The 26,740-nt window shown below is 58.5% G+C and overlaps 3 protein-coding genes across 16 annotated transcripts in view; 1 reads left to right on the forward strand and 2 right to left on the reverse strand.

The window, feature by feature from the left end:
- Nucleotides 1-5,660: 5,660 nt before the first annotated feature.
- On the reverse strand, nucleotides 5,661-17,047 carry TEPSIN (TEPSIN adaptor related protein complex 4 accessory protein). Of its 8 annotated transcripts, none has more exons than XR_014013983.1 (14): nucleotides 16,736-16,839; nucleotides 14,757-14,829; nucleotides 14,360-14,451; nucleotides 14,099-14,192; nucleotides 11,883-11,950; nucleotides 11,621-11,699; nucleotides 11,424-11,495; nucleotides 10,408-10,611; nucleotides 9,250-9,427; nucleotides 8,996-9,109; nucleotides 8,792-8,870; nucleotides 8,501-8,635; nucleotides 6,594-7,519; nucleotides 5,661-6,119 (listed from the first exon to the last, which is right to left on the reverse strand). XR_014013983.1 is itself a non-coding variant. In XM_081219112.1 (13 exons), exons 1-13 carry the CDS (start codon nucleotides 16,781-16,783, stop codon nucleotides 6,959-6,961), a joined length of 1,797 nt encoding a protein of 598 aa, XP_081075238.1. In that variant the 5' UTR covers nucleotides 16,784-17,047; the 3' UTR covers nucleotides 5,661-6,958. The 8 variants fall into 8 exon arrangements, 4 of the variants coding, with proteins under 4 accessions (XP_081075238.1, XP_081075235.1, XP_081075236.1 ...); XR_014013984.1 differs by having other exon boundaries at nucleotides 5,661-6,229; XR_014013985.1 differs by having other exon boundaries at nucleotides 5,661-5,823; nucleotides 6,010-7,519.
- A 31-nt stretch (nucleotides 17,048-17,078) lies between these two features.
- Nucleotides 17,079-19,717, forward strand: NDUFAF8 (NADH:ubiquinone oxidoreductase complex assembly factor 8). Its single transcript, XM_081219113.1, has 3 exons — nucleotides 17,079-17,235; nucleotides 17,393-17,503; nucleotides 19,467-19,717. Exons 1-3 carry the CDS (start codon nucleotides 17,152-17,154, stop codon nucleotides 19,494-19,496), a joined length of 225 nt encoding a protein of 74 aa, XP_081075239.1. The 5' UTR covers nucleotides 17,079-17,151; the 3' UTR covers nucleotides 19,497-19,717.
- Nucleotides 19,718-21,970: 2,253 nt separating this feature from the next.
- Nucleotides 21,971-26,740, reverse strand: part of SLC38A10 (solute carrier family 38 member 10) — a 43,156-nt gene continuing 38,386 nt past the window's right edge. For 5 of the 7 annotated variants that reach the window (XM_081219105.1, XM_081219103.1, XM_081219106.1 and 2 more), the window contains exons 15-17: nucleotides 26,445-26,468; nucleotides 24,370-24,540; nucleotides 21,971-24,085 (exon numbers count right to left, since the gene is read on the reverse strand). In XM_081219105.1, coding sequence (XP_081075231.1) covers nucleotides 23,046-24,085; nucleotides 24,370-24,540; nucleotides 26,445-26,468 — 1,235 coding nt within the window. In that variant the 3' untranslated portion in view covers nucleotides 21,971-23,045. The remainder of the gene's footprint in view (nucleotides 24,086-24,369; nucleotides 24,541-26,444; nucleotides 26,469-26,740) is intronic. The other 2 variants (XM_081219108.1, XM_081219104.1) reach the window with 1 other exon arrangement.

Raw genomic sequence — 26,740 nt, forward strand, 5'->3', positions numbered from 1 at the left:
CCTGGCACCTCCTCCCCGTCCGTCACGGAGGCCCGCCTTTCCTGCCCGCGCCGCTTTCCAATTGGCCCTCCGGCCGCCCGCTCCGGACGTCCCTGGAGCTCATTGGGCCGCTCGGCTGTCCTTCGAGAAGTTCAGGCGTGGGAGGAGCAGCAGAGAGCTGGGGGCCCGTGGTGGCGGCGGGCTGCCGATTGGACTTGGCTGCGGGAGGCGGGGTCTCGGCAGAAGTGGGGGCGGGTCCTGGGCGGAGCCTGTGGGGAGGAATGGCGGAGGAGGAGAAAGGGGCGGGGTGCGGGGAGAGCAGCCGGGAGTGTGTGGTCGCTTCAAGCTTCTCTTTCACCCCAGCTCAGCCAGCTTGCGCGGCTGCCACAGGGTGCCCGAACTCCCACGCCGTCCCCCGGTTCCCACGCATACCTCGGCTCCCACGCCGCCCCCCGGATCCCACGCGGAACCTCGGCTCCCATGCGGTCCCCGGGCTCCCTCCTTGCCGAGACCCGTCTGGACACGTGGGTCCAGCTACCCCCTGAAAGCTCCGTTTTGGGGTCCAGACCTGCGAGTCCCAGGGAGGCCCGCCTTGGGGGAAACGTGAAGCTGTCAATAGGGTGCCCTTTCTCGGGCGGCCCTGACACCGACTCCCACGCCCAGTGCGCGGTGGCGTTGCCCTTTTTGTCTCCATCCTTTCTGTCTTGACGGTGCCTTTTTTCTTTTTTTTTTTTGGCCTCCTCGAAAGTTTTAATCCTCCCACCTCCACCCCCGCACCTGGGGGTTGTTTCATATTGTAACCCATGTCCACAGGCCCCACTGGCAGGGCCTCTCCTCCTTGGTGTCCCAGGTGTCCCACGAACGGCACGGTGCGTCCTTCCCAGCACGCAGGTGGACCCAGCACGCCCAGCGCCTCGCTGCTCGGCCAGATTCCACCGGTCTGTGATCCCTTCACCAGGAAAGCCCCCTCTCCTCCACGAAACTTCCGATCTCACCAACAAGTCGTCTTTCCCTTCAAAATAACAGCACCTTGCTGATTTTTGCCCCACTTTTACAAATCAAATACTTGTTTACTTTAAAATTTTTAAATTGATATCAATAAAAATCACATTTCGGGGTGTACAGCTGAGTTTTGATGATGCTTAGAGTCGTTGTACCACCACAGAAACAAGGCACAGAACATTCTCCCCTCCCCAAACCCTGGGCTGCCTCTTTGTAGCCAAACCCTCCCCACCCTTGTCCCAGCCACCACTAACCTGTCCCCTGTCACTATGATTTTGCCTTTTCCAGAGTGTCGTAGAAATGCAGTCCTGCGGTGTGTAGCATTTTGGGTCTGGCTTCCTTCGCTTAGCGGTGTGAGAGGCATCCATGTTCCTCTTCATTGCCGACTAGTATTCCACAGTATGCGTGAACCATACTTTATTACTCAGCAACCCAAGGACATAGGGTTGTTTGCAGTTTGGGACAATTATGAATGGAACTGCTGTAAACATTCACTTTTAGGCTCTTGTGGCTCTTGAAGTCCTGTGGCTTGTCTTTTTGTCCTCTTCACTGTGTCATTCAAAGTGAAGTTCTTCAACTTTGATGACGCCCAGTTTTTTCTATTACAGTTTGAGCTTTTTGTATCTCATAGAAGCCATTGCCTAATCCAAGGACAGAACATTTTCTGCTAGGTTTTCTTCTGGAAGTTTTACAGTTAGGTCTGTGGCTCACTTTAAATTTTGTGTAAGAGGGGCTTCCCTGGTGGTGCAGTGGTTAAGAATCTGCCTGCCAATGCAGGGGACACGGGTTCGAGGCCTTGTCCAGGAAGATCCCACATGCCGCGGAGCGACTAAGCCACAACTACTGAACCTGCGCTCTAGAGCCTGTGAGCCACAACTACTGAGCCCATGCACCACAACAACTGGAGCCCACACTCCTAGAGCCCGTGGTCTGCAACAAGAGAAGCCACCGCAATGAGAAGCCCATGCACCACAATGAAGGCCCCTCTCGCCGCAACTAGAGAAAGCCCGTGCAGCAACAAATACTCAACACAGCCAAAAATAAATAAATAAAATAAAATTAAAAAAAAATTTGTGTAAGATATGAGATGGGGCCAAGCCTCATTCTTTTCTTCCAGTTGTTTCAATACTATCTGGTGAAAGTCTATCCTTTCTCCATTGAATTACCTTGACACCTGTGGAAAACCAATTGACCATATCTGTGTGGGTCTGTTTCTGAACTGTCTGTACTGGTCCATTGATCTGTGTCTGAACTTTCACCCATCTTACACTTCAAATCAGGTACTGTGAGCCTTCTGTGTTCTTTTTCAAAATCACCTTAGCTATTCTAATTGCTTTGACTTTGGCTGTAGCTTTCAGGATCAGCTTGTCTCCATTTACAAAAAAATCCATGGGGAGTTTGATGGGGATTATGTTAAATCTATAGATCAATCTGGGGAGAATTGACATCTTAACAGTAAAATTTTCCAATCTGTGAACATGGTATAGCTCTCCATTTATGTAGGTCTTCATTGATTTCCTTCATCAGTCTTTTGTATTTTCATCATACAGAGCCTACATATATCTTTTAGATTTATATCTAATTATTTCATTTTTCAGATGCTATCATAAATAATAGTGTTTTTTTGTTTTTTTTAAATAAATTTATTTTATTTTTATTTTTGGCTGTGTTGGGTCTTCGTTATTGCGTGCAGGCTTTCTCTAGTTGCAGGGAGCAGGGGCTACTCTTCCTTGCGGTGCACGGGCTTCTCATTGCGGTGGCTTCTCTTGTGGTGGAGCACAGACTCTAGGCGCGTAGGCTTCAGTAGTTGTGGCACATGGGCTCAGCAGTTGTGACATGCGGGCTCTAGAGCACAGGTTCAGTATTTGTTGTGGTGCGTGGGCTTAGTTGCTCCGCAGCACGTGGGATCTTCCCAGACCAAGGCTTGAACCCGTGTCCCCTGCATTGGTAGGCGGATTCTTAACCACTGCACTACCAGGAAAGCCCTATCATAAATAATAGTTTTTTAAATGTCAATTTAAATTGTTTATCACCAGTATACGAAAATACAGTTCATGGTATAATTTACTCTGTAGCCTGTGTTCTTGCTAAACTCATTTATTAGTTTTAGGGTTTTGTGTAGATTCCATGTGATTTTCTACATAGACAATCATGCTCTCTGTGAATAGAAACTGTTTTATTTCCTCCTTTCCAATGTGTTTGCCTTTTGATTTTTTCTTGTTTTATTTTGTGGCTGGAGCTTCCAGGACAATGCTAAACAGAAGTGATGAGCATGGACAACCTGGCCTTGTTCCCAATCTTAGGGGGAAAACATCCAGTCCTTTGCCATTAAGTATGGTGTTAGCCGTGGGATTTTTGTAGATACTCTTTACCAGGTGAAAGAAAATGTTATATTTCTAGTTTGCTGAGTTTTTAAAAAAATCATGAATGAATGTTGAACTTTCTCTCTTGCTATTTCTGTGTAAAATGATAATGTGATTCTTTCTCCTTTGGTGTGTTAATATGATGAATTGCACTGATTGATTTTCAGATGTTGAACGAGCCTTCCTTCCCCAGGAAAAACTCCACTTATTGTGATGTATTACTTTTTGTATATTGCTGGATTTGTTTCGCTAATTTTATTTTTTAAATTAATTAATTTATTTTTAGTTTTTGGCTGCGCTGGGTCTTCGCTGCTATGCGCGGGCTTTCTCTAGTTGCAGAAAGCAGGGGTTACTCTTCGTTGTGGTGCGTGGGATTCTCATTGCGGTGGCTTCTCTTGTTGCGGACAACAGGCTCTAGGTGTGCAGGCTTCAGTAGTTGTGGCTTGCGGGCTCTAGAGTGTAGGCTCAGTAGCTGTGGCACACGGGCTTAACTGCTCCGCGGCATGTGGGATCATGCTCTGCGGACCAGGGCTCGAACCCATGTCCCCTGCATTGGCAGGTGGATCCTTAACCACTGCACTACCAGGGAAGCCCTGTTTTGCTAATATTTTGTTGAGGATTTTTTTTTTAATCTATGTTGATGAAGGAGATTGATCTGTACTTCTCTAGACCAAGCGTACATGGAACATTCACCAAGATAGACTATATTCTGGGCCACTAAACAAACTTTAACAAAAGTTTGAAATCTTTAACAATATAATGGAAGTCTCACAAAATATGTCCTCTTACATCAGAGTTAAAGTAGTAATAACAAAAAAACACATTTTAAAATAATCCATCAGACAAAAAGGAAGTCTTATGGGAAATTAGAAAATATTTTGAACTGAATAAAAATAAAATGTATCAAAATTCATGGGGTGCAGCTAAAGCAGTGTCTAGAGGAAAACGTGCAGGATTCCATGCTCCCAATGCAGAGGGCCCAAGTTCGACCCGTGGTCAGGGAACTAGATCCTGCCTGCCACAACTAAAAGAGCCCACATGCCTCAACCAAAGATTCTGCATGCCACAACTAAGTATCCCACATGCCTCAACTAAAGATCCTGCATGCCACAACTTAAAAAAAAAAAAAAAAAAAGATCCCACATGCCGCAACTAAGACCTGGTGCAGCCAAATAAATAAATATTTTAAAACGTTTATATTAGAAAAGAATAAAGTTCTCAAATCAATAATCTAAGCTTTAAAAAACTAGAGAAAGAAAAAAACCCAGAACGAATGAAATAATAAAGAGCAAAAATCAATGAAATAGAAAACATAAAACTAGTAGATAGAATTAAACCAAGTTAGTTCTTTGAAAAGGTCAGTAATATTAATAAACCTCTAATCAGACTAACCAAGAAAGGGGAAAAATTATCAGTAACAGAAATGACAGGTAGAACTCTATAGAAATTGAAAGAATAATGAAAAGTAGGCTAGAAAAACTCTATAGCTGGGGCTCCCATGGTGGTGCAGTGGTTAAGAATCCACCTGCCAATGCAGGGGACACAGGTTTGAGCCCTGGTCCAGGAGGATCCCATATGCCGCAGAGCAGCTAAGCCCGTGTGCCACAACTTACCGAGCCTGCGCTCTAGAGCCCACGAGCTGCAACTACTGAGCTCGCGTGCCACAACTACTGAAGCCTGCGCACCTACAGCCCGTGCTCCACAAGAGGCCAATGCAGTGACAGGCCCGCACACCCCAACAAGGAGTGGCCCCCACTCACTGCAACTGGGGAAAGCCCACGTGCAGCAACGAAGACCAACGCAGCCAAAAATAAATTAAAAAAAAAATTATTTAAGCTCGCCTATGAAGAAATAGATAACCCAAATCATCCTAAATCTACTTAAGAAATTGAACTTCGGGGGCTTCCCTGGTGGTGCAGTGGTTGAGTCCGCCTCCCGATGCCGGGGACACAGGCTCGTGCCCTGGTCTGGGAGGATCCCACATGCCACGGAGTGGCTGGGCCCGTGAGCCATGGCCACTGGGCCTGCGCGTCTGGAGCCTGTGCTCCGCGGTGGGAGAGGCCACAACAGTAAGAGGCCCGTGTACCGCAAAAAAAAAAAAAAAAAAAAAAAAGAAATTGAACTTCATAGTTAAAAACCCTGCAATTTAGAAAATTACAGGACAAGATAGTTCCATTGGGGAGTCTTTCCAAGCATTTAAGGAAGAAATACCTGTCCCTGCTTTTAGAAGTCTCTCTGTGTGCCCCTTAGGGCCATCTTCACACACACACACACACACACAGATAGAAAATAAAAGAAAAAAGCAAACAGTGCAGCTTTGTGTGAACAGCAGTGTTTATGTAGGAGGTGTGACCCCAGTTCTTCCAAGAGGGACCACAGCCATTGCTCTGAGGTGGCTGTACAGTCTGCAGGCAGTGGTCATGGCAGGGGGGAGCTGACATGGGTCACACAGGGACCCGATGCTGGAAAGGGCCCTATCCTGCTGGAAGAGAAGGTGTGACGCTGCTTAGGACACCCCCCCTACCCCCGCTGAGAGAGGGATCTGAGCTCAAAGACCCAAGCGGTGATTCCAAATCCACCCAAAAATCCTTGTTTCTGAGGGCAGGGCAGGCAGGGGTTTCCCCAGGGGACCCCGAGGTCAGCACTTGTAAGGCCCTGTGCCTACCTGCTGCTATAGGAATTCAAGTCCAAATGGCCAGTCTCTGGCCAAGGAGACAGCGGGGGCAGGGGGGAATGACTGAGGCGGCCCTGCGGTCCTCCTCTCAGGCCTGTCGTCTGGAAACAGCAGAAGCTTGGCTGGGGGCTGGGCCTGGGCTCAGCCTGCAGATGGGCCTCTCTGTCTCCCTCCGGTGCCCCTCTCTGTGTGCCCGTGAGGACCCTGGGGACTGAGGACAGTTCCGAGGGGCGTCTGGTCTCTGAGCTCGGTTAGCAGGCCTTCCTTCCCATGCCCTCCAGGCAGGCCACGCCATACCACCCACCCCACTGTCCTCCCTTAGGATCCCTTCGGCAACTGGGAAAAGCGGGCGGTGTGCTCATCCAGCCAGACCAGATGGCTGTGAGGTGGGGGACCCGGAAGCTCAGGGCCCGCCGGCTGCCAGTCTCAGCGAGCACTCAGCTCCTCATTCTGTGCCCGTCCCGCCCTCCGTGTGTGTCCTGCGGGCTGCTTGGGGGGCTGCTCCTCGGCCATCACACCCACGGGTGGGCTGTGTGGGGGGGTCCTGCTCCCCAGCAGAAAAATGGGGAACCCACCTCAGGGACAAGGTTGGGGAGTAGCCCCCATGGGCAAGGATGACCTCTTCCAGCAGTGCCGGCCTGGCTCTGGATGGTTCGTGGACTCCTGAAATATTATCTGTGCTTTACTGGTGGCTGTTCTCGTCACTGGGTGGGCTGTCCACTCTGAGCTTGCCTGGCTGGGTGGCTGCCCGCACCAAGGCCTCAGTGGGTGAGGGGAGGAGGCCAGAGGAGGGCGAGGATGACTGCAGACACCTGAGGGGAGCCACTCTTTGGTGGGACACAGAGGCTGTGGGCACACGGGGACAGCACAAAGTCACAGGGTCCTAGGAGCGAGGGGCTGGGGGACACAGAGACTCTGCAAGTGGCCCAGGCTGACAAGATCATGAGTTTAAGAATGCGAAAGCTGATGGCTCAGAGCCAGAAGGCTCTTTTGCTGCCACCCTCTGTGACGATGTCCAGGGAGCCTGGCAGGCTGGGAGGGACTCTTCTGCAGCAGTCCCGGCCCCCACCAGGCGGGGACAGGCCACCAGTTCCATGCCAGCAAACAAGGAGTCACAGCTATCTCCGGGGCCTGGGTCAAGCTCTGGCCCTCCCTTTGCAGTGTCTGTGCCGAACAGGCCCCGCTCAGATCCAGCCCCCTGCTCTCTGGAACCTGCCAGTCTGGTCTTGGCCTCCCTGGCATCCACATGGGCTGGAAGCGGGCAGCCGTCCAGGGAAGTCGGGGGCACAGGGCCGGGCTGCAGCCCCGATGGGGGAGCAGTGCCCTTGGGCGAGAACAGAGCTGAACTCAGAGGCTGCAGGAAGGCCTGGCCCCCGGTGAAAGGCAGGGTGTCGCTCAGCAGGTCTGATGGGCCCACACGGGCGACTGCGGGGCCAGGCTCGGCTGGGGGCCTCCGGGCAGGGGGCCACTGTCGGCAGGAGGCTTCAAAGTGTCTCAGGATCTGAACGAGGGAAGAAGAGGGGCATCAGTGAGGGCTCCTATGCTCCTCCAGGAATCTCAGAGGATATGGCCCTCCCGGTTCCCTCCTCAATGCCGCTGCCCAGAGCAGGGGGCAGGGCCGCTAGCCGCTCACAACTGTTCTCGTGTCATTCCCCCAACTGCAGCGCTGCTGCTCCCCACCCGCTGTCACACAAATGGACACTTTCCCGGCATCAAGCTGCCATGTGACCTGCCAGAGCAGGAAAAGCCCCCGCCCCCGGTCAGGTGCCACATGAGAACCTGACACACACGCGGAGAGAACAGACATGTCTAAACCCCCGATCGCTCCCGCCTGCTGGACTCCTGGGTCCTTCCCAGGTTTTAGAAACACCACCGTGACATGCCCACAATGTGTTTCATGTGTGGCAGTTTCACTAGTGCTTTGAAGAAGGGCAGTTTAGGGACAGGTAACTAAGGATCTGAATCTTCAGCCACCACAGAGGAAACCAGAAGCCGAAGGATGCCAACAGCGGGCGGAGGTGCTGGGGCCTGGCTGCTGCCGAGGGGCCCCCAGCGAAGATTCCGGGTGGCCTCCCCACATTCATCAGTGGAAAGAGGACTCAGACGAACGGAACCATTTCTGTCCTCCTGGAGCTGGGGATCTGGGAACAGAGCTCAGACCCACGAGCTGTGACCCAGAGTGCAGAACAGAGGGATAGATGCATCCAAGCAGTCGAGGAGGCTTCCCACAGGAGATAAGACATGAGGGACAGCGAGTCGCCCGAAGGGCAGAGCTGCTGGGCAGAAGGGCGGGGGAGCATGGGGGTCCCAGGAACGGGGAGAGGCCAGGCCCCCGACCGCTGTCCTAAGGGCATGACCTGTCCCTCCTGTCCAGCAAGGGCAGGAGGGGCGGGTCTAGGGAAGGCAGTGGAGGGTGGGGGAGACGGTGTGGGGCCGCCGAGGCGTCCTGCGCCCGCTTCTCTGGGTCCCAGGGGCTGCCCACCTTGGTGGCCTTGTTGGTCACGGGTCCGGGGCTGCCCACACTGAGCTCCTGCAGCCGAGGCCGGGCAAGGAGCAGGACTCGCTCCTGGGAGAGCAGGTCGGTGCACCCGAGGGAGGCGATGGCACCCAGAGCTCTCTGCGGGGCGGGCTTGACGTCAGCAGGGTCCACCCCCAGGGAGGGCTGTCTGACCAGCTCCCTCCCTCCTCTCGGCCCTCAGCCGAGCTGGGCGGTCCACCAGCATCCCGTGCTCACTCCGCCCTCACCCACCGCCACCCCGGCTCCCCTCCTCACCATCTGCACGCGCTCGCTGGTTGCGCCCAGGTGGCGGATGAGCAGCTCCAGCACGGCCTCACAGTTGAGGAGTCCACACCTGCATGAAGCGGGCACCGGGCAATGGGGCTGGGCCAGCAGAGCAAGAGGGGGGCGGTGTGCAGAGCCAGGGCGAGGGCCGGGGGGGCGCAGGGCTGGGGAGCCTGCAGTGGGTCAGGGGCTCACTCTTTGACGAAGTGCTGCACCTCCTCTCGGCTCAGGAAGCAATGTGGCCCCCGTGTCACGGCCCGGACCAGGCTCAGCTCCTGCTGGCAGTCACTCAGGGTCACGGCCTCGACCCTGTCGGGGGCACGCAGGTCAGGAAAGAGGGTGGGCTCCACCCATGCCAGGAGGGGTGAAGCCTTTCCGGGTCAAGTCTCCCCCATCGGGGTAGGACCCTGGAGCAGGGCAGGGAGGGGTGCCCTGGGGTGCTGGCTCACCTTTCTGCCAGGTCGCTGGGTGCCCGGCTGGCCCCTGAGGGGCTGTCACTGCCCGACGGGCTACCTGAGTCCGAGGCCTTGCCCAGGTCGTCATTTTCCTGGGAAGAATCCTGAGAGTTTGGGCTGCTGTCCAGCTCATCCCAGCCGCCTCCGGCCTGCCCAGGCTGGTGTCTCATGGCTGGAAGAAACAGTGACCAAGGGTAAGACCCTTGCGGGCCTCAGACTGGCCCCATGTCCATCTTCCGGGAGCCCTGGGCGGGGAGACCCAGGGAAGGGCCTGGGGGCTGGGTCCTGAGATGTGGACAGGGCGGCCGCCTGGGCTCCAGCTCCAGGAAACACCAGGCGAGAGGAGACGGGACAGAATGGGGCACATTCTGACTCGGGGCCAGGGTGGGGAGTCCCGCGTGGGACACGCCCGGCCTGGAAAATGCAGGAAGCAGCGCCAGGCACCAGAGGCCAGGCGGGAGGCAGGACGCGCAGGGCAGCGCGCTGGGGCAGTGGGGCAGTGCCCAGCACGGCAGCTCTCAAATCCCAGTGAGCCCTGACATTCTTCCTTCGAGCCGGACAAACGTGACAACAGCTTCTGGGAAAGGCGGAGATCACAGACAGCTGCCCCTCCTCATCTTACAGCTCACCACCAGAACACACGTGCCACGGAGCCTGGCCCCTGTGGGGGGCTTCCCTGTTGTCCCTGGGCCCTGATGGGCTGCACAGCCGCTTGAACGCACGGGGTGAACGCACAAGAGCTGGGGCTGGGCTCCCGTCCCAGCTCAAGTCCTGCTTCTGTGTCTGAGCAGCTGGGATCCTGGGCAGACCCCGCCTTCTCGTGGGGCCTTTCCACCCAAGCTCCCACCCAGAGCAGACTGACAGAGACGTCAGACAGTGCGGGGACAAGGCAGCCACCGCAGAGGCCCCAGGGAACTCGAGTCGCGTGGGCGGCTGGCTCTGCGGGGGTTCCCACGCGGCCAGTGGAGTGTGCTGGCTCTGAGAAATGTCGTGGGACCGGCAGGGTGTGGCTCATACCCCCTCCCACCATGGGTGGGCTGCTTTCTTCCTCCTCCCCCATCAGCTCCGGCCTGGCCCGAACAGGTGACAGGAAGCCCAGGGCCCTGGGAGGGGGAAGCCAGACCCCTCCAGGGGAGGAGTCTCGCTGGATACCTCGGGCACCTGGGCCGGCTGTGGGGAGAGGGTTCCCGGGGGTTGGAGGGCCGAGGCTGGCTGAAGGTGTCACAGCCGGCTGGTAGGCGTCACCTCGCAGAAGGGACCTCTGGGAGCTGGGGCTCTCAGGCCCAGGGCGCATGGCGCTGGCCACCACCTCTGCGGCCTTCTGGATGGTGGACAGGAAGGCTTCGCCCGCAGAGCCTGCACCAGAGACAGAGAGGAGACGGCACAACCCCTCTCAGTCCTGCCCCGTTTTCCCAGGATGAGGTACCCCTGCCTGCTCCCCACCCAGGACTTGGGAGCAGGACACAAGCTGCTGTCACAGAGCAGAGGCCGTGCAGAGGGACAGGGCCCTTCCGGAAGCTTCTGTGGTGAATTCACTTCAGTGCATCCTGGCCCCATGGAACCTGGATGCTCGGCAGCTTACAGCAAAGCTGTGCCGCTGGGCTCCCTGGGTCCCCGCCTCGGAGCAGGGGGCCACCCAAGGTGCTTGTCCTGAGAACCACAATCTCCGTGACTGCTTAAGGAGTGCTCATGTCCAGGGCTGGAGGGCCTTCCCACATGAGTGCCCCATGGAGGGTGATCCAGCGGTCACCCCCAAATTAGGAACAGGCGGGGCCTCTGAGGCAGACCCACTTTAGGAATTAGAAGTGCCAGGGAACTGGAAGCCGTGACCAGACAGTCAGCACAACAGCTTGACACGGCCCCAGAGCCCATGAGAGGCTCATGTGGCCCTGCTGGGGCCTCAGGCTCTCCCAGCAAGCAGGGCCGGCACCGGGCCTGCTCTAAATCACCTCTGTCACAGCCGGGACCACCACCCTCTGCCCTTGGCTCCTTGAAGGAGCCAGCGCTGGGGGCCCGAGTGCAAGGCTGACCCTCAGCCTGGCTTCTCACCTGTCGGTTAAACAGAGCGGCTGCACCTGCCCTGCCGCCCCAGGGTGGGAGGGAAGTCAGTCGGAGGCACACGGGCCCCGCCCACCCCTCGCCCAGCCCCTCATCCCCACAGCACTCACCTGTGTGGCCCCGTTCCTTGCTGTAGCCGAAGCCCTGTAGGGAGCTCTGGGGCCTGGACCGGGAGCCCATGCCTGTGGGGAGGCCCACGTCAGCAGCAGCGGGGACCCCCACCCTCAGCCCCGGATACTCAGGGGAGGAGAGGCCGTGAGCCCCCGCAGAGTGGAACCTGGTGATGGGGCTGGACGTACATGCATACCTGCTGGAGGCAGGGCCCTGGGTGGCTGGGAGGGAGGTAGAGGTGACGAGGCGTCCGAGAACAAGGCAGCCCCCAAGTCCTAGGCAGAGGCAGAGTACACTCAGCACTGCCACCCGCCACTGTCCTCCCGCCCACCCCTCTGCTCCGCGCCCCTGTCCCCTTCTCCTCTGAGGGCCACACACAGGGGCTCCTGTCCCACAGCAGGAGTGGAACCAGAGTCCCGGGTGGGAAAAGCAGGGAGAGACCTGGGTCCTGGGCTCACCTGGGCGGCTGCCCGCACCTTCTGGTACAAGCTGTTCCCGTGGAGAGGATCCGGGGGTCCCGTGAAAACTGCGGGACGGAGGCAGAGGGGGGCAGAACTGAGCTGGGCTATGCCAACCACCCCGAGGGGCCCAGCCTCAAAGCCCACCCCCGACACAGGTGGTGAACCTCGGCCCCGCCCAGCCCCCCATGAAGCCCCTGCTCAGCACCACCCCCCAAGTCCCTGGGGGCTTCCTAAAGCACAGATGCACCACCGTCCCCAGGCCTGAGGTGGCTATGCCCTCACAACCCCTCGGCTCCCCCTCGCCCACATCCACAGCGGCGAGGCTGCAATCCAACCTCCAGAACATCATGGGCTGCATCACTCCCTGACCCCACTGCCGCCCCTCGCCTGAGCTCCTGCACCCACGGCCTAACTGCCTCCCCTCAACCCTCCTCCACCCAGAGGCAACCAGAGGAGGCTCTTGTCCAATTCAAAACACTTAGAGTTTCCAGGGGCTCAAAGATGATAAAACTCAAGTTCCTTATCACGCCTGAAAAGTCTCCTGCTCATAAAACTTCAGATGTGGTGAATCAAATGAGCTTAAATCTCATTAAACCACTCCCGGGCTCTCCCTGCTGCAGGGCCCTTGCACTAGCTGGAGGATACCCTTAGGCCTGGCTCCACCTCATCCTTTCAGAGCTGAGAGGAAGAGCGGGGCCTCTCTGTTTCCTCTGTCCAAACACATCTCACTTTTCACCCATCTGGTGCTGTCTCCACCCTGGCAGGCCAACCCTGGGGTGTGCAGACCACGGCCCTGCAACCAGGTAGGGCGGGCACCTCCCTGCCGTCGTGCCACAGCTCCCACCCTCCCTGTGGGGCCCAAGCCTCAAATCGCAGGGGACCCCCGCCTGGCCCCCAAAGTAGGGCCGTCCTCTCTGTGTACCTTCCTGCTCCCAGTACCATCTCTTCTCCCAGACTGTGCAGGCCTATCTGGGCACCCGTCCTCTGGGGGCAGTGCTCAGAGCTCAAGAGATTTTGGTGCCAACAGAAAACCACGGTCTGCTGTCCCTGTTCTGCTTCATCTGCCCTCTTTGGAGACCAGGATAGAGGTGACATCTGGCACCAGCCATGGTCACATGAGCTGCCCAGCGGGACAGGCCCATTCTGACCAGCTGGCTGGTGAGTATGAACCAGCCGTGCTGCTTCAGTGCACAAGCTCTGGGGAGCTAAGCTATGACAAGTGCACCCCCAGCCCCCTGGACGCCTCTGGGCATCTGCTGAGTCATGGTCTGTGCCTGACTCAAGACCATTCCCCGTCTCCAAGGCACTGGCATAGTGGCCCAGGGCCCATGGGCAGCCCAGCCCCACCCTGGCCTCAGTCCTGCCTGCAGTAAAGGGGGGACAGTGGATTTAGGGTGTGGGTGGGATAAGTCCCAGCACCTGGCGGGTGGGACTCACTCGCTAACTGCTCAGGGTCTCCTGCAAGCAAGCAGTGGCCAAGGGACTCAGTCCCCTCCATGGCATTGCCCTCTCAGGGACAGCTTGGCGGGGTGGGTTCTTGCCTGAACTCCAAGGCCTTCCTGTTCAGTTCGCCCCACCCGAGGAGAAGATCTCAGGCCACTCCCCCACAAGTCCTTGTTAACGAGATGAGAGACCGCACGGACACCTCCGGCCTGGGGGCGGGTGAGGGATGGGGCTCCACCCCAGACCCACCTGTCCCCTGGATCACGACAGGCCAGAGCCCCACCTCTCCCGACGGCCTCACCAGTCCCGTCCTCCCACAGCCCTTCCAAGAGAGGAAGGCTTACTAGGGCCCTGAGGAGCAGCCCTGGGGAGAAGAGAGAGCCCGTGGCAGGGACGGCAGTGCAGACGCTTGCCGAGCGCCCACCGTGCGCAGGGCACAAGGACAGGAAAGGTCCAGGCCGCAAGGGCCTGGCAGGGCTCACGGACAGACACCAGTCATTCTGCACAGTGCGGTGAACACAGGGGAGGAGCGGGGGGCTAAGCGCAGGGAGGGCTTGGAGGAGCCCCCCGCTGAGCTGGCCCGGCCCCGCGGGGAGGAGGGAAGGGTCCGGCACAGAGGTGCTGGCAGCAGAGGACAGGGTGGACGGGGCACAGGGTGGGGAGCTTGAGTAAGGGGTGGGGAAGCGGGGGCCCGGGTTAAGGGATCTGGCCAAGACCTGCCCTGGCCACCCTCCTCCCTGCACCTCCGTTGGGCTGTGGCGGCGCTGTACCTGCGGCTTCCTGGATGAAGGCGGGGTTGCGCTTAAGCATGAGCAGGAAGGACGAGGAGCCGTGACCGCACAGGTGCAGCAAGATCTTCAGTACCTGGGGAAGCAGGCATGTGGGGCAGAGCTGGGCCCAAAGAACGGCACCCCTCCCGACACAGCCACCGCGCCCCCGGCTCACCCCTCCCCTCCAGCCTCACCACCGGGGGCGGGACTGGGCCCTAAACTGACCCCCAAGAAGGTCTGTGGAGCCGCTCACAGACTCACCTTGAGCTTCACGCGGCCAGAGCCGCTCTGCAGACGGCTCAGCAGGTACTCCAGGAGGCACTGGCTGCTGCCCAGGGACTCGTGGGAGATCTCTGGGAGGCGCTCGGTTAGGGAAGGGGCGAGCTGACCCTGGGCCACACAAGGCCGCTGGCCTGGGAGAGAAGGCAGACCTTCCTGCCATCACGCTCCTCGGTGTGTCCCCCCAACAGGCGCCCACCCCAGGCCCTGGTTTCAGGAGCATCGGGCTTCTAGGGTTTCCTGAGCCTCAAGTCATCAGTAGTGCGGCTTTCAGAGCCCGCTCACACCTGGCTACTATGGTAAAGGAGCCGTGGCCCGCTCAGGGTAGAAGCCCAGGAACCCTGCTCCAGGGCCCCCACGTGTCCACAAGGAAGGATACTGGCGATCTCCTCAAACAGGTAGCCTGGACACGGGACGTCGTCATCCGACGTTCCCTTCAGGAGAATCGGGAGCTGAAAGGGAGGGAGAGCCCCGCCCACAGTGAGTGGCCACGCACACAGGGGGCCCCCGGCCACCGATTCCTGAGAGGGGCCACAGGAGCCCTCGCTCTCGGGGCTCCTGGGGGTACCAGTCTCCACACATCTTGTTGTTGGCATGCCACAAGGTGAGGGGACCCAGAGAGGGCAGCTATGGTGCTACTGGCCACAGGAAGCCTGCAGGAGACTCCCCTGTGGAGGTCAGGATGAACGCCTGGGAAGAGGAAATGGGTGGTGGTCTTCACGGTGACGGGCCCTCTGGGTCAGGATTCGGCATGGCCCCCAGACCCCTATGCTTACAGCCGCACAACTTAAAAGCACCTTTAGTTTACCTACTTACTGACTGGCAAAAAAAAAAAAAAAAAAGCCCTTGGGGTCAGCCCCCTTCCCACTTCCCACGCAGGGCACTGGGAAGATTGCATTTTTCCAGAACACAAATCAGCAAAGTGACATAAACATTCAGCCTGACCGACCCACAGCTCCACTTCTATGAAGGGACTCCACGGAAACAACCCAAAGCAAGAACAACCAACTTAGTTGTGTGTCTCACATTTACCTGTTAGCAGAAACGCCTTTACATTAAGAACTGACTCAGCACAAAGACGTATAGCTTATAGGGATAAAAACCAGAAACACCCATTCCACACCACTGAACACCTGGGGGGCACGAGCCTCAGCGTAGACAGACTTCAGGTGCACTCCGGGAGGTGCTGGCCACAGATACGGTTTGCCTGAATGTCGCACGAGGCTGTGTGTACACACTGCTTAGCTATTTGTCCACCAAGACCCAGAGGGGAGCTGGCAAGGTCTGCAGAACCTCAGAATGCTTGGCACGTAGCGAAATCTATGCTCAAAGAGAACTGACTGGGCTTCTGGCAGCACGAGGGTGAACCGGGCAACCCCCCACCCCCATCCCCACCGCCTGCCTGAGGAAGCTCGAGGTGCCAGGAGAATTTACTGTTCATTCTGGCCTATACCTGGTGACAGACCCCAACCTCCCTTTCTTGACCTTGGACATTGGACTGGTTCTGGGTCATTTCAGGAGCATTTTCTAAGAAGGACCTACAATTGTGAACACGGACCTCCTACAACTCGGGAGTATCTTTCTCAAGGACCTGAAGGCCACTCCTCTAAATGTAACCACCAGGAACGACAGGGCCTGTCTCCCAGTCGCTACGGGATGATGGGATCCTAGCTTCTGTAACCACCAGCTATCAGCACAGCAGCCGGTATCCCGTGGACACTGCCCAACTGCCTATAATTTTTCACTTGAGCTCCACCCTTCCCTCCTTCTGTCCTGAAAACTCTCAGTCCTCTCTGCACAATTTGGAGTGGAGCTCAGGGCTTCCCCCACTGCCTGAGCCACTTAATAAAAGGTTTTCCCCTGTCTCCCGGACCAGTGTCTGGTTGTGTTTATCTTGGACACAATTTGGGGTCACTATGTTTCCTTTTCTGTAAGGCTACTGATACTTTAAGTTGGGTAAGAAAACAAAAATTGGGGTCCCACAGCTCTCTTCTCCAACTTGGATTTTGTTCAAGGGGGTCTCACTGTCCCCAGTGGACCTGACACACGGGTGTCTTGACCTGCTCCCTCGACGTACGTGCTGTGGGGACCCCCACCTTTGGGAGGGGCCGAAGAGTAGGAGGAGAGAGGAGGAGGGGTCTGGGGTGTAGGAGGGGACGGAAGGGGGTGGAAAAGAGGTGAGAGAACAAGTGGGAGGGGCCGGGGGACGACGGAGGGGACGCCGAGCTCAGGAGCAGCCGGAGAGCCCGGCGCGCGGGGACGCCGCGAGGGTCGAGCGGAGCCAGGGAGGCGGCCGGCTCGGGCCGGGGGCGAGGCCAGGAGGCGGCGCGCGGCGGGGCCGGGGCCCCCCGCACTCACCCGGTGCAGGAAGCTCAGGCGGTCCCGCAACGGTACCGTGGCCGCCATGGTACCGGTCACCTTCCGGCCCCGCCCAGCTCCCGCCAGGCCCGAGCCCCTTCCAATAACTGCGCGGGTCTGACCCCGCTGGCCAATCACTCGCGTGAGGCGGGCCCTGCGGCTGACTTCGGGAAACAATTTGCACGTGAACCAATCCAAAGTCCAAGGACAAAGACAGACAAAATCGCGAGCCAGTTGCAAGGCTCTGGAGCACCAGGAGCGGTTCCGGAAGAGAGGCGGAGGGGAGGGCCGAAGCCTGACCAATGACAAAGCGCAAGAAAGGTTGTGGGCGGAAGCGCCGACCTATCAAGCTGTTGGGCGCCGGAAGAGGCTGGACCTAAGATGGCGGCGCCCACGGGTGCCAGGAAGAGCTGCTCATGTCGGGAAACGGAGCGGTGTGGGGTCGCGTGCGAAGCCGCCTCCGCGCCTTCCCCGATCGCCTGGCGGCCTGTGGGGCCGAGGTGCGGAGCCGTTAGGCGGGGCAGGAAGGGCCGTGCGGGGCGGGGTGCGGGCTGGCGGGGTGGTGGTGACTGGGGAGCAGCGGCGGCGGGGTCTGCCCGGGTGACCGGCGGCCGTGGGGGCCGCCGCGACCCTCGCCCGTCCCCGTCCCGCCCCCAGGCCGCGGCCTACGGCAGGTGCGTGCAGGCGTCCATGGCCCCGGGCGGCCGCTTGAGGAAGGATCTGTGCGCGCAGGAGTTCGAGGCTTTACGGAGCTGCTTCGTTGCCGCGGTAGGTGGGCGCCGGCCCCGCCCGGGGAGCGGACCCTGGGAGGCTGGGACCCACGTGCCCGCGCGGGACCTCCGGCTTCCTTTCCTTCTGGGTGCGGTGCTGGGCGCCAGCAAGTGCTTCAGACGCGGCACACCCTCCATCAGCCGGCGCGACCCCCGCCGCCACGGAGCGCGCGTGCCCGTGCCCGTCAGGTTGGGGGAACACCACTCTCAACGTGTACCCACCAGTGCCTAGTAACCCTTTGCGGGACTGTTGCTGGTGGGGGGTCCCGGCCCCTGCTGTCTTAGTTTCTCCGGTGTTTAGGACGCCACGTGTGTGCTGTGCGTGGGCAGTTACAACCGGGCACCCCCGACCCCCCCTTCCTTTCGACTACCCCATTTCACAGAGGGTGAAAGGAGAAAAGACGAGTGTATCTTAGGTTTGTTGTCATGGCCAAGGTTACAGAGGCTGAGAAGTCCCCCACCGAGCCGCGCTGGTTGGTTCTCACTGGCGCAGAAGCGGGCTGTGGTGACAACAGCGTGTTCCTTCTCTTGGCTCTGGACTCAGTTCTGCCTCTAACCCTTCCGTAACAGGTGGTTTCTGTTTGAGCTGTGGCGTTTTCTGATTCTCATCTGATCAAATGCTATGCCAATGAAAATAGACACTGTGCACAAGTGAAGAGTTATGGTGTTGTGTTGATGCATTTATTATAAGGGATGGGGAGGCAGTAGGGTTGGAAGAGACCCACACCTGACCGAGGGAGAGGAGCTCTCTGGGGAACCGAGATGGGAGTTCCAGTATCTCAGGAGGAGGGTGCGGAGACCGCCTATAATGAGGCTTTAACACAGGGTTTTGAGCTGGTGCCCAAGGTGTCACGGCCTTGGGTGCCCCTGACCCAATGGGTCTGGGGTGGGCCACGATGCCTTTGGTCAGCTCTGTTCGCCAGAGCTGCTGATCTCGAGAACTGGACCCAAGAGGGGGCAGTTGGGTCAGCCTGGCAGAATCCAGGGAATCCAAGGCAGTTTCCTGATGTTCCAGGATGGCTGAGAATGCGTGGGCTATCCCTCATTTCCTGGAGGGCTCAGAGAACTCCTTGCACCTTCCTTGCCATCACTGTGGCTGGGACGTGTGGCCTCAGCCCTTGTCACCAACCTCCGATCCCGACATGTGCCCTTCACCCAAGCTGCATGTGTCCCTTGGACTTGCTTCCTACCTCTTGGCAGCTTCCCTGCTTTACTTAGAGTGTTCCCTTGGGGAGGGGACAAACCTTCATTCTGTGGTCGCTGGTTGGAAGGATTCACGTGTGCGATAAAGATCACACGCTTCTGGCCACGCTAGGCTTTGCTCTACCGCCCGTGGTTAGTCAGGAACCACCCATTACAGGTATCTGGTCATCTGTGATTCCTTACGCTCCTTTGCCTCTGTCACGTCGTCCTGCCCCCGGGAGCATGTCGCTGCCTCTCGTGCCATGTTCCGCTGAGGGTGACCTAACTGCAGGCCCTGGGCACTGGCAGCTCAGCACAGGGAACCTGGGGGTTTCTCACCTAAGAACACAAGCCGGTGAACCCACTTTTGCCCACTCTGCCTGGACCCTGAGGCTCCACGGGGCTGAATGAGGAGGCAGAGGGCTCTGGGCGCCACTTCCGGCTCCGTCCCTGGGAGCCCCGTCCCTGGGCGAGTGTTTCAGCATCTCTGACCTCAGAGTTTCCTCTACAAGGGGGAAAACTAAACGTAACTCGTTGGTGGCCCTGCACAGTGCCTGGCACAGGTGGGCATGGCTTTGAGGCCACAGAGCAGGTTGAGCTCCATGGCCTGTGGAGGCGGGAGCAGAGACCCAGCCCCAGGGGCCCCCTGCTGCACATCCATGGCCAGGCTCTTTGTAAGTTATTTGCCAGAAGATGACATTTGGTGTGGTAGTTTTCTTACTTTAGAGCCACGTCTAACTTGAAAACAACTCATTGAGACAAAGAACTTTCTCTTCCAGGCCAAGAAGACCCTGACAGGAGGCCATTAGGAAGGACTGCGAGCTCCACTCCACGTCCCCGGGTGTGCGGTGCTGATGGCCCCAAGGGGCAACTGTCTAAAACCTCAAAAGCTCTTGAGGCTAAAAGGACCGGAAACACGTTAGGCGAGTGCGGGCAGAGGGGAATGGGTTTTCCAACCTTGCTCACTTAAGGATTCGGGGGAGAATAAGATGAAGTGAACCCACAATAAAGACCAGATCAGATGCTGCAAGATCTGCAGGGTGGGCGCGTGGGCCATAGAACACCCTGCCTCTCGAGTCTCATTTTTTAAAGAATTCTCACCAAAGGCGTGTCGTCTGAGTCTATCAAGGCCTCTAGAAGTAACTACCAATTTACAGCACGGACCAAAGAGAGAAGAGCGACACCATGAGGGAAAGGTCCCCGCTGTAGGAATCTGATACTGATGGTTTTTTCAGACTTGGAGAGGAAAAAAGGCGGGGGTTGCTCTTCCAGACTAAGGCATGAGTCGAGGGAGGGTCCAGTTTAGGAACCCAGTAGTGAGACCCTCCCCATGGGGTCTCCTACCCACCCTTCTGCAGCCTCTGGAGTCCAAGCCCAAGCCCATCCCTGCCAGGCTCCTGCTGGCTCTGGTTCCACCTGTCATCCTGAGATTAAGGTTAGGCCGCAGCAGCACCCCTCCCAACATGCACATGCGCAGTCCAGGGAGACCTGGCAGGACCCTGGTGCCACGGCCTGAAGATTCCAAGGTCCTGAGCACCGCCTGCTGGGCACGTGGGGACTGTGCTCCCAGAGCCCCTTCCCCGGGGTGTGGAGGTCACACTGTCCTTTGGCTCCATCCAGGCCCTGGCGTCCCAGAGCCTCGTGCCAGGGCACCCTCGCCCTGAGTCCTGGAGCTGTTTCCTCTTGTAAACGCTCCTCCAGAATCGGCCCGACTTTCCCCCAGGTGGTGAAACCCCTCATCTCTTGAGACATCATCCCAGTGAAATGCAGTTCCCAGGGCAGCCTCGGAGGGGAGCCACACGCCATTCAAGGGCTTCAGGGCTGTTAGAAACTGTCCTGCTGGGCAGAGTCACATTTCACAGTTAACACTGGAATTCAGGACCAGACACCGATGACACGACCCCCATCCCTGCCGGGGGTGACGGACCCACAGATAGGCTGAAGGCCGGGGGGAGGAGTGGGCCTCCCCGCTTTGGCGTCCACCTGGACCTGGCGTCTATGCCCAGCAAGTGCTTCCGGCCTGAGGATGGCTGCCTCTTCCTGATCATTCGTGACCTTTGACAGCCTGCTGGCTAGAGCTTCCGGCATCTCTGCTGGGCACGGGTGTTCTGGCCCCTTCCAGAACTGTGCCGCCGAGTGCTCTCTCCTGCCATCCCTCAGACTCCAGTTCATGGAGGCAGATGAAGCCGCCACCTCATGTCTCAAGCCTAGGGCTGCGGACGTGGTCCACTGACAGGGCCAGGCCTCTCACCACACACTGAAGTCACCTCGCAGGCCTCCCCGGCTCCCCTCCCCAAACTCAACCTGTCTTCAAGGCTGTATTTATTGAAGGGAGTTCAACCAAGTTGTGTCAGGATGCAGGAAAGATGGTCTCTGCTGCTGCTTCAGCTGCGTCACCATGAAGAAGTCACCCCATGCGGCTCTGTACTCTCCACCGGTCTTGACCTTGGGCCGAGAGCTCAGCTGCATCAGTGGAGGCAGTACACAGCCTCGGCCTTGGCTCATTCCTACCCCGGTCTGGGCTCAGTGGCCCTGCTCTCGAACAGGAGCGTGGACAGGGTGCTGTCCCAGTCACCCAGGCCCGCGTGGCCCCGTGTCTGCCACGTGTAGCTGCCAGCACAGAAGGTCGCCCACTGGTGGCCCAGTGTGCTGCGCTGGCTGGGACCCCTGGCCATACCTGCCAGCCGTGGGACCCAGATGGAGGAGTGGTCTGTGATCAGAAAGCAAAGCACTGTCCGGGGCCCTTCCTAGCTCCTTGCATTACTGGTAATGGTGACCCCACCCAGAGGTCTGCCCAGATTCTGGGGAAGATTCGGGTTCCTTTCCCAAGGGGCTGCCGACTGGAGAGGGAAGTGGAGCTGAAAGCCAGGAGGAGAGAACAAGCGTTAACTGGACAGGGGACCCTGAGTGTCAGGGTGTGTGGGGATGGCAGGCGGCAGCAGAGGCCCTGCACTGCTGCTCTCACCCTGGGCTCGGGCCGCCCTGCTCTAAGGAAGAAGTCATCTTGACAGAAAAAGCAGGAGGGTGGTGTGACCTCCAGAGGACACGAACACTGGGTCAGCGTAAGACATTCAGGTAAAGAGGACTGGAAACAGAGTCCCACTTACAAGACCTTAACAAATGGAGTTCCAACCGGAGGGAAACTTCCACTGAGCACAGTTTGTTTGGAATTGCTTTTAGTTAAGAATGGAGGGTGGGAAGCACTGAGACTCGGCCCCCTTTCACAGAGCTTCCCTCTATGTGAGCAGTGCCCGGGGTTCATGGGGAATCAGCTTGGCCTCCAGAAGATTCCACTCCTTTTATTACTCATTTCTAGTCTTCAAGATGACACAGAAATTAAACAATAAAAACCATTTCAGAAGGCGCAGGGGAAGAGAGTGACCTGAGGCCGAGGCTGGAGCTGCCACATGCCCTGGGCACCCCTGGCCAGTGGTCAGCGAGAGGTCCACCCATGGACCCCTCGGGGCAGGGTCTGGAACTGCCCCTACCCCCAGAGGGGAGCACAAAGCAGGTGAAGGCCCCGGGCTCGCGGCGGGCCAGCCTGGCATACTTGCCGGGTCACCTACTGACCAGCCTCAGGGGTCAGGGGTGACCATCGGCCTTTCTGCCCCTTGAGAACTAAGTACAGCACGAAACACCACAACCCTCCCAACAGATGAACAGATGCCAGGGGTGCAAACTCGGGAGAATCTGCCCCAGAAGAAGTGAGAAGCAGCCTCTGCCGGCTGTGTACTCCCACCCCCAACACCTGCGGGTCTGGCACCCAGCTGAGGCTCTGAGCACGTGTCGCTGTGGGGTTTGACGGTCATGGCTTATGTCTGTGGTACGGGGTCCTCTGGGTGATTCACCTCCACACCAACCACACTAGCCAGACGTCAGTGGTGTGTTTTACTTTTTAAATCTCACAACCATTCGATTGGGAGACCAGAGTATGCAGAGCAGAGCTCTAGGGCAGAAGCAGTTGGACTCACAGGCCCACCCAGCCTCTGAGACTTGAAGCAGCATTTGCTGTGAAGAAGGGTGAAGGCAGAAGCACTTCCTCAGGTTTTGTGTGACACTCACAGAGAACGTCAATAAAGAAAGTTCAGGGTAACAATAGCCGTGTGGCCGGTGGCGGGTCACGTTTTCTGGGTCTCAGCGAGCGGCTACTTCTCCTTGAGGCCACCTTTTCTCCCAGTGGCCTCAGGGAGCTGAATCACCAGGAAGTGTAAGAGGAGAGAGGGACAGCAAAGCTGGTTTGGAAGCAGGGTGCAGCTGGAGAGCTGTAAGACTCCACCCTGGGCCTGACTTCCAGGACTTTGCACCCACCGTGGTCCAGGTTCACCGGCTGACAGGGAGCACCGTGGCCTTAATGGGGCTCAGGGCTCCTCCAGGGCCCCGGGCAGCTGTTTGATGTGTCGGCCTGGGACCACTCGCAGGGCGCCCCCCGCGGCCTGGTGCAGTTGGGTCTCCAGGGCGCTGCGGAGGTCATTGACCTGCACGTCAGGCAGGGGGTTGAAGCTGATGATGACCCCGTCCTTTGGGGCTGGCCCCGCCTCTGCACGAGGAGCCACATCCCGCCGTCTCCTCCGAAGGTCAGAGCCGGCCTGGACTTTCAGGTCCCGGTTGGGTTTGGCGTTGTCTGGCTTCTGATCCCCCAGCATGGCTGGTTTGGGCCCGAGCTCAGGGTCCGGCCTCTGCTCGGGCTCTTGGATGGCGGCGTCCTCCCTGGGAGCGGGCACGTGCTCCTTCCTCGCCTCCTCATGACCGCCCTGCTGCCCGCCCTGCCCTCCGTCAGGGACAGCCCATTGTTCCGGCTGATGTAACATGGCTTGGGCCCGAGGGGCTGCTCCCCCCGACCTGCTGGACAGGCCTCCGGGTGCCCGGTCTTGGCTTGCTTGCTGGGACTTTACCTGAGGGGCCCCAACTGCTGCCCCCGCCCCCAGCACATCTGCCTCCTGAACATCTGTGCCAGTGGCTGCCTCCTCCTTTCCAGACTTCTTCCTTTCGTGGGAGCCTCCACCAAAAACATTCCGACTCTGCTGGGGGACGTCTCCAGCGCCGTGCTGCTCGGGGCTCCCGGGTCCCCTGGCGGGGTCCAGCACAGGGACCCGCTCCTGCACGCCAGCGTCCACGGCCTCGGGCACAGCACCCCGCCGGCCTTCCCTCGGCTCAGCCTGGGCTGCCCGGGGCTGCAGGTCAGCGCCGCCAGGAGGCGCAGCCGGGGCTCTACCCAAGGCCCCCTCGGGCTTCTCCACAGAGCGCTGGCTGTGCCCCTGGGGAGGAGCGGGGGGATGCCCAGGAGCACCAGGCACAGCTCCCAAAGGCTGCTGTGGAGGACGCTCTGCCACCCCCACGGCGGGGGCCTCCTGCTCCTTACCTCTGGGCCCGGCCACCCCCAGCTCAGGCTGCACGTCCGCTGCAAATGAAGTCAGTCACAGGTTTAGCCACAGAAATGAGCAGAAGCTACCAATGCAGGGACTAAAGGAACCCAGCTTGCCAGCAATCAAGGAATACGAACCACGGCTTAAATTTGCCCAGCAGGACTCTAGGCATGGAGCCACAGACCCAACCGCGCAGGGACCCCCAGAGACTCTGGAGTTCGTGCACTAAGTGACAACCCCTCTTCCCCGAGCAGATGCAGCAACTGTCCCCTGCCCTTCAGGCCCGGCCCCCTCCCCCTGCCGCCTCCCCCGGACTTGCCGTCCTCGCCGTCCTGGCCGTCCTGCCTCTGCTGGTGGATCTCCTTATGCTGCTCTTCGATCACTGCAAGCAGCTTCTCCTGCTGGTCCAGGAGGCGCTTCTGCTGCACCTGCTGTTCCTTAATCACTTGCAACAGAACGGCATGGTCCAGCATCTCCGCCCGGCCAGCTTCTGGAGTTCGGAAAACACACGCAGTCAGAGCCTGAAGGCTGCAAAGGCGCTCTGCTGGGCCGAGGGTGACATGATGCATGCAGCAATGCCAAGGTGGCCTGTGGGCCCCTCCCCAGGACACCACCCCCGGGCGTTCCTCTCCACCCGGCTGAGCTGGCGCCCAGACCACCCTGGGGCACAGCCATCGCCTCTCTCCAGCGACCAGACACCCTTCCTACTGCTTCACTCCCACAGTGCTCAGGGGTTATGAGAGCCAAGAGAGCGGTCACGCGCCATAACCACAATGATGGTGATCTGGGCTGGGTGACGTGAACTATGAACTACTCTAAAAAAGAACATCGGTGCTTTAAGAAAATTTCCTCCAAGGTGAGAATTTTAAAAACAAACAGAACCATCTTCCTCTTCAGCAGAGACAAGAGCTGGAACTTCAGCGAGATGGGGACTGTGACAGTGCTCCCGCTGGCCCCACCTCCCCCAGGAAGCTGGCTGCAGCTGGCACGGGAGGAGCGCCAGGTGAGCTAGGGGCAGGCCGGCTGCAGCAGGTGTGGGTAGGAGGGCCCCCCCACAGACTGTGGACCAAGAGGAGGCCCCGAGGCTGGACACCTTGGGTGCGGAGAGCTCACACTGCACTACAAACACCTCAGCGCTGGGTCAGTTCTTTACAGCCAGCAATCTGGGTTTAAATAACTTTTACAACACGTATGTCTTTAAACAGGAAGCTTTGAAAGATGATGTAACTGTACAGGTTGTCAGATGTAAGAGCTCAAATCCAAAGAAAGAAGTACATTTTGTGAGTGGTGAGAGCTGACACCCCAGCAAGGGCCCCGAGTGCCGGGCACACGCAGATGTGCTGGCTTGTCCTCCCCAACAGCAACCTGTGACCCGCCAGGATAGAGTGGGCTTGGCCTTCTGTCGGACTGCCATGGCTTCTCCCCTGCAGAGGCCAGTGCCAGGACGTGCAGGCGGACAGGCCCATGAAGAACATGCTGAGGCCGACCACAGGGAGGACAGGCCCCTCGGCCAGCCCAGGCGCTCCAGCCCCCTGCTCCCCACCAGGCACACATCCAGACACCCTAAGGTGGCCAAGACGCCTGCCTGAGAAAGCCCATGTTCCGTGGATTAGCTCGTGGCTCCGCACACCCCCTTTAGACAAGGGATGTGCACAGTGCCATCCCACAGGGTTCTAGACCAGCTCCCTTGGCCATGGCCATGCTGTTACCCTGGGTGCCCATGGCTCATGACCACCTAATGGTCCCACGTGCTGCCAATACCGCCTGTCCCCAGGGAGGGTTCCTAAGGAGCAGGACCCCTGCCTCACTGGCTCCTCGGAGGAGCAGCCCTGGACTGAGGCTGGAGGAGGGGGGAAGTGCGCCACGTCGAGCCAGAAGCAACATGGGACAGACGTGAAAGCAGAGTGGAGGTGACAAACTAAGGCCCCAGCCAGAGCCCCACATGTGGCTCTGGGTTCCTGCCCGGCCCACTAGGACCACGGGGACCAGGCTCGTGGATGGGATGAGAGCTGCACGGATATTAACATACGTGCAGAGCACATTAATACCAGGCCATGCACATGGCCGAAGTCACACACAGGCCCCGCCCCGTCTCTGGGGGAGCCCAGGCGCTCACAGGCTGCACCTGGCTGTCCTCCGGTGACAGTGGAGCCCCAGCAGGGCTAAGAGGGACCAGGGTGTCTGTACAAGAAGGAAGTGGGCTGGGGCATCAGGGGGACCCCACTTGAGGGGCTGTGGCTGAGCTGGGGTGGGGGGCAGACCGTGTGTGGCTCCCGGTCTCTGCCTCATGTGCCCCATGCGAGGCGCTACTGGATGCGGGGCCCACACCATCTGCTCCCGTGTCTTTAAACCCCCCACAGACGCATTCACTGTGATGCTCCTCCCGACTCCTACCTGCCACCATCTTTCTGATTTCAGCTGTGCATCCCATTGAGAAGCGTTTGGAGAAAGGCAGAATAGGAAACCATGAAAGTTCTTTTCAGAAAAGAAAAAGTCAAAGAATCAAACAGGCTTAGGTAGCAGATTATAAGGACCGGGACAGTAAACAGACTGAAACCAAAGACAAAATAACATGCGGAATTCCCACAGCTTCTGAGCTGCAGGAAACCCCAGGACCCTTGGCTCTGCCTTCCTAGCCTTGGTGTGCAGAGGCTCAGCTGGCATCCCTGCGCAGTATTCTGGGCCAGCTA

Source organism: Mesoplodon bidens, assembly GCF_964165515.1.
Source record: "Mesoplodon bidens genome assembly, chromosome: 19".
Lineage (NCBI taxonomy): Eukaryota > Metazoa > Chordata > Mammalia > Artiodactyla > Ziphiidae > Mesoplodon > Mesoplodon bidens.

Excerpts from the sequence above, each read along its gene's own strand:
- NDUFAF8 (XM_081219113.1), top strand. The coding sequence starts at position 17,152 with ATGTCGGGAAACGGAGCGGTGTGGGGTCGCGTGCGAAGCCGCCTCCGC. Across the intron at positions 17,236-17,392 it reads TGGCGGCCTGTGGGGCCGAG|GCCGCGGCCTACGGCAGGTG; the intron begins GTGCGGAGCCGT and ends TCCCGCCCCCAG. Across the intron at positions 17,504-19,466 it reads GGAGCTGCTTCGTTGCCGCG|GCCAAGAAGACCCTGACAGG; the intron begins GTAGGTGGGCGC and ends TTTCTCTTCCAG.
- TEPSIN (XM_081219112.1), bottom strand. The coding sequence starts at position 16,783 with ATGGCGGCCACGGTACCGTTGCGGGACCGCCTGAGCTTCCTGCACCGG. Across the intron at positions 8,871-8,995 it reads GTGCAGCACTTCGTCAAAGA|GTGTGGACTCCTCAACTGTG; the intron begins GTGAGCCCCTGA and ends CGCTTCATGCAG. Across the intron at positions 7,520-8,500 it reads TGACCAACAAGGCCACCAAG|ATCCTGAGACACTTTGAAGC; the intron begins GTGGGCAGCCCC and ends TCCCTCGTTCAG.